Source organism: Pteropus vampyrus, unplaced genomic scaffold (genome assembly GCF_000151845.1).
Source record: "Pteropus vampyrus isolate Shadow unplaced genomic scaffold, Pvam_2.0 Scaffold82, whole genome shotgun sequence".
NCBI lineage: Eukaryota > Metazoa > Chordata > Mammalia > Chiroptera > Pteropodidae > Pteropus > Pteropus vampyrus.
Window position 1 is genome coordinate 6,798,174 of NW_011888863.1, and position 10,556 is coordinate 6,808,729.

The 10,556-nt window shown below is 40.6% G+C and overlaps 1 protein-coding gene and 1 long non-coding RNA gene across 3 annotated transcripts in view; one reads left to right on the forward strand and one right to left on the reverse strand.

The window, feature by feature from the left end:
* The window catches only part of PKP2 (plakophilin 2), an 83,176-nt gene extending 79,235 nt beyond the window's left edge, over window positions 1-3,941 (reverse strand). Inside the window, exon 1 of the mRNA XM_011363150.2 lies at window positions 3,525-3,941. Coding sequence (XP_011361452.2) covers window positions 3,525-3,912 — 388 coding nt within the window. The 5' untranslated portion in view covers window positions 3,913-3,941. The remainder of the gene's footprint in view (window positions 1-3,524) is intronic.
* A 231-nt stretch (window positions 3,942-4,172) lies between these two features.
* Window positions 4,173-10,556, forward strand: part of LOC111741832 — a 24,089-nt gene continuing 17,705 nt past the window's right edge. The window contains exons 1-2 of one of the 2 annotated variants that reach the window (XR_002781099.1): window positions 4,173-4,213; window positions 7,688-7,826. This is a non-coding gene — a long non-coding RNA (uncharacterized LOC111741832). Of the gene's footprint in view, window positions 4,214-6,897; window positions 6,981-7,687; window positions 7,827-10,556 lie in introns of those variants that run through there. The other variant, XR_002781100.1, reaches the window with a different exon arrangement.

The following is a 10,556-nucleotide window of genomic DNA, read 5'->3' on the forward strand; positions in this document are numbered from 1 at the left end:
TACCTTAGCTAGTTTTCACTCTTTCTCCAGATATTCAAAATATCTTGGCCGGGGAAATGATCTAAGCAAATGGCATGCCTCAGTTTTTATGGTGGATTTCCAGAGAAGTTATAAATTTTATTAGGATATCATTCGTTGTGTTTTATAAGTATTACATACAACAATTTACAACATGAATTTCTTCCTACATAGGCATGGGGTGGGGGGAGTGTAATAAGTAAACTAGTAGTACTTTCAAAGTAAGTGTAATAATTAGGATATGGACCCTTTAAATCTTTCCCTTTGCTAATAACAATTCTTCGATGTCTTCTCTGTGACTTTTACGACAGATTTTTTGAAAATTCTCTACACTACAGACTCATTTCAGAATGCTGCTATATACTTCTGACCCCCTGTCCCCTACTCCCAAGAGTTACAGCCAACTGTAAAATATCCAGCACAGTTTAAAATAAGAGTTAGAGTGATTTACAATGAACATCACCTACTTACATTAAGGCCTTAGAGAGAAACTGATGGGTTAAAGATCCTTTCAGGGCATTTATCAACAAATCAGTACCATTTATCTCATCAGGTATGTCAACAATTCAGAATTCTCCAGGGCCCCGGAGCTAAGAGCAGTTAACAACAGGGTCATTTCTTCCCAGAATTTCTTGTGTTGATACAGGATTCTTTCCAGACCAGCACTGTTTCAGCAATTGCTTGTGTTTCAACTTTAGACATGATAGTAACCCGAAAATAATAAAAACAATACTTACAACCATTAAGAGCCCCCAGATCTTTTCAAAGAACTTTAATTAAACAGCATACTCAAACCACCCCTGGTAATTGTTCCATGGCGTGTTAATGTTAAATTCTTTTGAAGCCGATTACTTTTTTGAGTCACAGAAAGCTAAGGCTTTAAAGTAAGTAGGTGTTGTTTGCTGCCTTATCTCTCTGCCTGACTTGCACTTCTGGGTAGGCTGCTGAGTGTATTTCAGCTTGCTGGGAAGCTCCTGTTGTAATCAAAATATTTCAAACACTTTATTCCTTAGTTGGAAGAGCCACTCAACCAGTTGCCCTAAGCATTAGAGCAGAAGCACCGTGACAGTGCCCTTTGCTCTACCATATCAATTCTGTGAACTATGAAATATTCCTGCTATTCCCTCTTAGATTGGTCTCCTTCAACTATCTCACTAGGCCCAATCCTACTGAATTTTTGGGATCTAGAAACCTAATTCCTCCAAAAAGCTTTTCAAAATTCCCTTTAGCTAGTGGTCTAACTCATCCTTCTATGGAGATAATGTGTTAGCTGTTCTTTTTTGGTTGCTACTATTTTTTATTTGATAATGCAATTTTTAGAGGAAGGTTTCCTTCTTCAGACTTTAAATCTCTTGCTTTAAAGCAAGCAGAATCCGTGTTCAATTAAGCACCTGCAGTGTCTTGCGTGAAGAACAAACTCATTTGACAGTTCTTGAATTCACCAAGCAACATGAATTCACCATGTTGTAGAGATGACAAATCATGTGTAGGTTTGGGACTAAGTGTCCAATAAATGTTGAGAGACCAACACATTCTTTGTGTGTGAAATGGATCCTTATATCTACCTTACATAATTGTTTTAAGGATATAATGAAATGCAAACATATTCTTGAACAAGCTTATGTACATTGTAAATGCTCGGCAATACTCTTTCCCTCTGTTCATTCCCATTTATTGAATAGTTGATGGCTGGTTGCTCTTTCCAGCCAGCCATTCTCAGGGGGTAAGAAAGAATATCTTTTTTGCATTCCCTCAAGTAGAAGAAGCTAGTTTGGTTCCAGTTTAGCATTGAACCTGCACAGACTAAAAGGGTCCAGTGATTCCACTGGTCAAAAATTGGCCTTGGTTGTTCTGGAGTCATTAGACTCTTAAACAGTAAATTTGGGTTCTTTTTTTCCCTATGTACTGTGGCAGTTCTTTTTTATCTAGACCTCCCATTCTCTCAGAACCAGCTCATTTTTATTTAGAGAAAAATGGGAGGGGGCTTAGGGTCTTAAAACAATTCTATTTTGTACTAATAACCAAAAAGCTTAACAATATAACTGAGGAGCGATTTAAAAACTCAGGCTTCGTAGTTTAAATATCAGTCTGCTACTTACTATCTGTGGGAACTTGAGTGTTATGTAACTGCTTAGTTTCTTCATCTATAAAATTGGGGTTGAAAGACTAACAAGTTTTTTTGAAACATAAATAAAATAATGAATGCAAACAACATAGTCCAATTCTTGGCACATATTAGGCACTCAATTACATTAACTATAATCATTAAACATTTCTCTTTACATTTCGAGTTTTTAAATATTGACTGCCTAATCCTTTAGGATTCTTTTACACACACTGAAAACAATACAGCCTCCCAGGGTCTGCTGCTTTAAATCTCTAGTCTGGTATTTTTTTCTTTTTCCTAATGGACTCTTCATTGGTCATGCCCAATTCCTAGAAAAACAGTTTAACATTGTAGGAAACAAACTGATATCTCAATTTAATCAATTTATTTCCTCCTCTTTTCTGTAATACTTTTATAATACTTTTATAATAATACTGAAAAAATAAATTAGTAAAAGAGTACTATGTGGCTCTGATCATCTGACTTTTAACAGGGGAGAAAAATTATATATCTATTTTGTTTTCTAATTTTCACAACTGGTTTGCCATCTTCTTCCCCTTCGACCTCTCCTATCAATTACTGATATAGTGTTTTACTTTAAAAACAAAACACAAAAAAAACCCCTTTCACCTCCAAGTTTAATTTTTTGGAGAGACCAGCGCTGCGCCCATGGGTGCATCGGCGCGTGTTGCAGTGAGGCGGAGGCGGGGAGGGTACTGCTGCCGGCGGGGCCAAAGTCTTCTTCCTCCTCCTCCTCTTCCTCCGAAGGGCGGTGTGATTGTTCCCTGGCCCAAAGCCTCCTATCCAATTTTTTCACCACTCGCTCTGTACACTGGGTGGAGAGCCCTTAAGTACCTGGGCAAGACACCGCAATCCCAATTTACAGTTTGTAGGAGCGTCAGTACTTTAAGGTTTTCTTTTTCAAAATATTTATTGAGGTCGTAGACTCTTTTAAAAATCTAATAAAAGCTAGGGGTGCTTTCTCCAAAATGATCATACCGAATTTCTGCATAAAATTTCAAAGTGTTTATAGACTCCCAGAGCTTCTAGATTAAGACCACTGTATGGCGGGGGCCAAATAGAGCAGGTTTAGGAAGGAGTGAAAATCTTGGACTGAATTCTTTCGTATAGATATATACATGCATTTAATACATGTAGATACATATATGACAAAGCTGAGTAGGAGGCTATTTTAGAAGAGTGCTTTCCCCACGTAAGCCGGTCTCAGTCTGGAGGCGCGGCGGCTCATACAAAGGAACCGCAAGCAACAGGTGGGCAGGACACCAGGTCCCACACCCTCAGGAAGCAGCGAGTCGAAGCAACAGGGCACTGAGGGTGAGGGAGGGGTAGGTAAGGGATAGGGTCGAGGCGTTGCAGAGGGGTGGCGGTCTCCACTCACCGTTGGCCACGAAACTGCGGCCCTTCCGGGCCAGGGTTTGCTGCACCTGCTCCTGGATCCGCAGGCTCTTGGCCGCCTGGCCGCTGCGGCCGCTGCTCCCCGCCAGCTTCAGCTTGGCCTCGGAGGGCAGAGCCAGGCTGGAGCTGTCCAGCTGCCCCAAGATCTGCTGGCCCAAGACCGTACGGATGTAGCCGCACTCAGCCGGGGAGCCGGGGAGTGCCATGGGACCGTAGGAGGCGACTGAGCCGCTGCGGCCGCTGCTCCCCGCCAGCTTCAGCTTGGCCTCGGAGGGCAGAGCCAGGCTGGAGCTGTCCAGCTGCCCCAAGATCTGCTGGCCCAAGACCGTACGGATGTAGCCGCACTCAGCCGGGGAGCCGGGGAGTGCCATGGGACCGTAGGAGGCGACTGAGCCGCTCGCCTGCCGCGAGACCTGCGGGCGAAGCTGCAGCGTAGCCGGGGACACTGGTTCGAGCCCCGCCCCGCCGCCCCCGCCCCGCCTCCTGCCCCGCCCCGCCCTCTGCGCGGGTGCGAGGCTGGAGCCGAGGGCAGCGCCGCCACCCGAGTCCAGAGTCCAGCCTCCCCGAGGGAGGAGGCGCGGCTCCCGCCCGGAGGGCGCACTCGGCCCGGCAGCGGGGGCGGAGCCAGCCGCGTGCGCAGATACCTGGCGAGTCGGATCCGTCCCCGGGGAGGTAGGGGAGCGCGCGGTTCTCCCGGGGTCGCGCACACTCTGGAGTCGCCCAGGATACTGCCTGCCGGGGCCGCGCCCAACTTCAGTTGCCTTGCTGGGCCTCTGCCCCAGCCCTCGGAAAGGACGTGATTTCCGCTTGATTGTGGAGGGGCCGCCCTCTGGGCAGGTGCGCCCTGGAGAGTCACTTCTCTTCCTGGACTGAGGTTTGCCTCTGGGATTCCCAAATGCATAGTGATTAGTCAGGCTCTGTTAGACTGTTGGAAACATTTCGTGGTTTTCCTGGACCTGAGAGTGAGAAAAGGCTATTTGGTCAGGCAGAAGAAGCAGTAGGAGGGAAATGTGTCAAGAAGATGACCTGTGTGAAATCAAAGACTTTTTAAAATACGGTAGTTTTTTTTTCTTAGTACAACTTCAGGGACTATGTACTTTTGCACAGATGCAGTCTCAGAAACATATGCTCTTTCTCAATGAGAGCTTCTGTTTTCCCTTACAAATACACACTGTACCCAGTACACTCTATGCTCACTGACTCCTCTTTTACGAACACACCCACACAGAAACTCAAATAAGAGGCGCTAGGGAAGAGCATACTTTTAATACGTGATAATTTTTAATAGCCCTGTTAACATTGTTTAATCCTCTTTATGATAGGCTCTGTACGGGGCCCATGGAAGGGGCCTCTGATTTTCAATCGCATCTTCCACAAGTTATATTTATCGTGCTACTAATTATGTTTCACACGTAGTTGAGAACTTGAGAGCTAAGCTCAACGGAAAAGGTGCTTGACCTTAAAGTTTACAACCTAAGCCACTCGTCCTGATTTTCCTCTTTGGACCTGAGAGGCAGAAGGAAAAACATCTATCCTGGTATTAAGATAATCTCCCATTGATTGCTTGGGCTTGTATGTTCATTTTTCCTCAAATCACTCAATCACTGCAAACACTTATGCAGATCTGGAGTGGCTGGAGAACACAGCTTCTCCTTTTTCCGTTTTCCTATGCATACTCTTCTGTCTTCACACACACACACTTAATGCACAGGTATCTGAACGTCCAGGGAGTAAAGAGGAAATCAAAGGCCCCAAGCCTGGTCAAGGAATTGGTGAAAGAGAGTTCTGCCACCATTTCTCAGCCAGCCACATGGCGAAGACCTTGTGGAATTTAGTGCTTAAGTGAAGTCATGCAGATGGTCGATATTGGAAACAATTCCTCCCATTCCAGCAGGACCAGTCTTGAAGTAGATTATACCTTGTGAAGAGCTCAGTTATGTAGCTAGATGAAAACATCCAACCCTGATGCTGAGATTCAATCGAAAGGAGAAGAGTGAACAGAAGGGGAAGTGATGATAGAGACTTCCAGTAACAAACTGTTTCTTTCCCTCTCCTTCCTCCTCTCTCCTTTTCCTTTTTTGGCAGTCCTGAGAGTGCTGCTTTGAAAGACAATTTCAGTACCTTTCCCCAAGGGTCAGCTAGGGCATCCTTTGTTTTTTTTTGTGTGCCTGGAGAGCCATAATTTAAAAGTTCTGCTCTGCCTCTATCTAGATCCCTCACTGGGGAGTAGAGAGACATTTTTCCATTTATTTATTTGATTGAGCCAAACTTCATTTACTCTTTTCCTCTTGAATTGATTTTTTTTTTTCTTTTTAAGCATGATGTTGTAATTGACTATCCTATTAGGTAGGTACCAATATTGAGCATGTGGAAATAAGATTGTTAGGTAGTTGGGTAATTTGATAGGAGGAAGATGGTTAAAAGCACAGCTTGTGAGTGAGGCAGATCTGAATTAAATCTGAGCTTGCCCTTTATAAGTAGTGTGGCTTTATGCAAGTTTCTTTACATTTTTTAAGCCTCAAAACTCTCATACCTATAAAAGGGGAACAATAAAAGTACCTGTCATGAAGTGTTGCTAAGATTAAATGGTAAGTGGTTATAAGAAATACTCAATAAATAATTGTTCAATGCTCTTTAACAAACATCCCCCTTAGATCCAATTTTGGACTGTCTCACCTCCTTCAGGTCTCTGCTTATGTCATAAAATTTGAATAAGACACACACACACACACACACACACACACACACACACACAGAATCTCTGCTTCACATTTCTCTATAGCACTTATTTTCATTACACATGGTTTATACATGGTTTATACTTTTAATCATTGATTGCTTCCCTACTGAAGCATAAGCTCCATGAAAAAAAGGGATATTATTTTGTTCATTGTTGTTCTCCAGGTCCTACAATAGTACACATAGTAGGTAATAGGTATATGTTGAACGAATGAATGAATGAATGATGCACAAAAATGCTTAGTATATTACATGGTATATAATGAGTATTCAACAACTATTAGGAATAATTATTTAGGTTTTCAAACTTTTGGTAACTTATCTTTGAAAGTCAGATAGATACCATTATGTATTCTAGGTATTCTATAAATTAGCTATGTAATATTCCTTATAAATTAGAAGCAAACTAAACAGATAATTTTTTAATACTTTCAGAATTCAATGATTCAAGGGAACAATCCCTTTGAAAATAAGATAAACATATAAACTCATTAAAAGTGTCCAAATGGAGGTGAGAATCCTGTTGTAACAACAATAGTTAATTACAGGGTGAGGAAGTATGCAGACTTTGGCATTGTGCCCCAAAACATAGTCTAGATGTATTTCTATTTCAACACAGTGCAGGTCCTGCCGTGTTTCCTGGGAAAGCTGCCTAGCTGACTTCCTAAATTGTGAGCAAGCCCTGAGATAACTGCTAAAGGTAGGTTCTAGCCAACAAATTGAAGAAATAAAATACTATGAATACTTTTGTGGTGTTTGGCTGTTCTACAATCTGCTGCTACTTTTTAATATTTAGGCTCAGTTATGAAAATTTTCTGTTTCTTTTTTCTTCCATTTACCAACAGAATCTGATAAAAGAAAAAAAGTAGAACCATAAGAATGTTGAAGTGGAATGTAAATAAGAGATAACTAAATTATGAGGCTATAGTTCCTTCTACTGGGAACTTACAATAACGATATAGAAATTCTTGAGTTTTGCACTTGCATTTTTATCTAATTTATACACTAGAGCTTTAAAGCATTAATCTTTTATCGTTTTCAAATCTACAGTTACAGCTTCTTCCGAGTAATTTTATTTCCCCTAACTAAAAAAATTCCGATATGGGAAATTTCAGTATGCAAAAAATTCAGGAAGTTACTAGAAGACTAAATGTAGTATAAATTTTAGAGCAGAAATACTATTTTAATGGCGAACATTAAAGAACATTAATGGCACCAAAACTTTTTGATTCATATTTAAAAAATAAACTAACACATTTTCATGAGTGTCTTCTCTCATGAGATATTTTCCTGTTACTCTTTGAGGTTATTATTATCTATTGCTTTTGAAAAGTATTTCCTGAATTAGTAAGAGACCTGGTAGATAGAAAATTCTAAGTAAACCTCAGGTTTTATTTCTATTTTTAGCAAACGGATGTGTTGCCAAGGCAATGGGTAGCAGTTTTATCATTTGCCACCTGTAATGAAAGTGGATCAGGGCTGGAAAAGGAAGTTCTGAACACGGAGGCATTGAACACCGCTCTCCGATGGGGACTTTCAGTGAGGGGTAAGGTGTTTCTCTTTAATGCAGACATCTGTTTTGTCTGCTATTCTAGATATACTGTGAGTCTGAAGGTCTAGAAATTAATCGTTTTAAAAGTCCCCAAATATGGTGTGGGAGGTGGAAACCAGGTGGGCAACCATGAGGGCTGGCAATGAGCAATTAGTTCATAGTTGCTAAGGCTTTCAAGACAGTTCCTTTAATCATGGCTCATGGGCATGTAAGCGCTCCGTACATCAGTTAAAATGATTGCATTCTGGGTGGACGATCACAACTGATACGTTAATGGTTGTTATATCTTTCATCCGATGGCCAGAGAAGCTTAAGGGAGGTGACAGTTTGCTTGATTTCTACCACACATTCCTATCTTCATTTAAGAGAATGCGTCTTTACCTCTTTGTCTCTGCCAAGAATCTAGTAATGAGATAACTAGCAGGTACTCAATAAATAGTTAATTGAGCGTAACCTCTCACCCATCAGTATTTTGATTAATTAGTTTGCCTCTGAGAGCACCCAGGTGCAGTTGAATAAAAGGATCTTGAAGGAGGTGGCCTGGCCTGAAACACAATCTCTGAAGTGACTTGAGAGCCTAGGGGAGCATAATGTTTACTGATTTGCAACCTTATGAAGGTATCAGAGAAACTCAGTAGAATTTACTTTTTTGTAACTTTATAGAGGATCTAGTACCTCAGTCTCATGTATTGTTTAAATTATTAAAATTATTACATTATATACTTTTTAAATTGTTTGAAAGTTATTTGAATATAAGATATTGATTGATATAGTGTATAGTCCTTTACAAATAAATTATCTGAATTTTTAATTTGTCTACTTTTTTCCATATACACTATTGTTTCCTTGAAACTCCCAAAACAGAGATATTACATTCCATATAGAAAAATAATACTAAGAATCTGACGTCGATTTTAAAAGTCCCCCTCCACCCCACCCCTTGTTTTCCTCACAAACATCACCATAGAATGATAGAGCGATCTAAATCTGTGCTTGATGCCAGAGCTGGGTTTGATTTTTTGCTTTACTGTGCGACCTTGGGCAAGTTACTTAAATTCACTGAGCTTCAAGCTCTTTATTTGTAATGTGGTGTCATTAATAGTATTGGCCTCACAGGATTGTTAAGAAGATTCATTTAGATACTAAATATAAAGCACTTAGTGTATCAGTTATTTATAATTGCAGAAAAAAACAAAAACAAAAAACACCCATCCCAACATTTAAGGACTTAAAACAACAATGATTTCTTCCTCATGATTTTATGACTGAGACCACAATTCTTTTGTGGGGTTTGGCTGGGGCTGGACGGTCTGAGACAACCATCTTATCAGTCTGGTCCTTCACTGGTATGGCAGGAACAGCAAGGATGGTCAAGCCTCTCTTTTCATGTGTCCTCATCCTCCAGTAGGCTAGTTTGAGCTTCTTTACAGGGTGGTCTTGAGCAGGGCTCTAAGAGAGCAAGAACAGAAGCAACAGGCCTTTTTAGGCCTAGGGTCTGGCATTTGCTCAATGTCATCAAATTCTATTGGTTAAAGCAAGTCGCAAGACCAGGCCAGAGTCAAAGGATCAGGAAAGAGATGCAACTTCCACAAAGTTTTATTACAAGGAATATACATGTAGGAATGGGAGGAGATTCTGTGGCTATCTTTGCAAATTAACACCCTTAATGCTTAATAAATGGTAACTGCTATTATCATTATTGTTATTATTTAGATTGTCATATCTCTCGGAGGTTGGCAGTGTTTTTGTTACTACCTATTGATGGCTAGGGGACTAAGCCATAGGAAAGCAATGCTGATTTACCCAAAGTTAATGGATACATGCAGCTCTCTGCCTATTATATCCGTGGAGTTTAAACTCTATTCAGAGGAACCTTAGATACCTTTAGAAATCAAGTGCAGTTAATTCAGACATATTTTACAAGATGTGAAGGATTCCCTGTCTGTCCTCTAATGCTTTAAAAGTAGATGGGCATTCCAGTTTGTTCACCATCTCAGTGATGTCATTGGTGCTTGAACAATCACCATCTTGGATTTTATTCAGAGAGTACTTATTAATAATTTAAAAATTAATAAAAATGCACAATTGAAACTCAAAAGTGATTAATAGCATAATTTAATCTTATTGTGGCATTCTTACTTGTTATAGGAAAATACATGATACCTTTACCATAGTAAGAAGGAAAGTATGCTATTCACTTGGAATATAGTGGTTATAGTCCAAAGAACAGCAATTGCCAAGAAAGGATGTGAATCAGAAAAGACAGATGATTGTTAGTCTAATCTCATTATTTTACAATGTTATTCTATTATCGTCTTAGTCTGTTCAGGTTTCTGTACACAATACCATTAACCGTGTGGCTTAATAACAACAAACTTATTTTCATAAGTTCTGGAGACTGGGAAGTCCAAGCAGATTCAGTGTCTGGTGAGGATCCATTTCCTGGCAACTTTTCAATCTGCCCTCACATGGCAGATGGGGGAGGGATCTCTCTGGGGTTTCTTTTATAAACCACCATCCCCATTGATGAGGGCTCCACTCCCTTGACCTAAGCACCTCCCAAAGTTCTCGCCTCCTGATACCATCACAGTGGGCATTAGGTTTCAACATATTAATTTTCCGGGGACACAAACATTCAGACCATAGCAATTGTGTTCTATTCTCTTGTATTAGATCTGTAACATGGACCCCACTTTAAAAATTGTCCAGGTGAGTTTGGGTGGT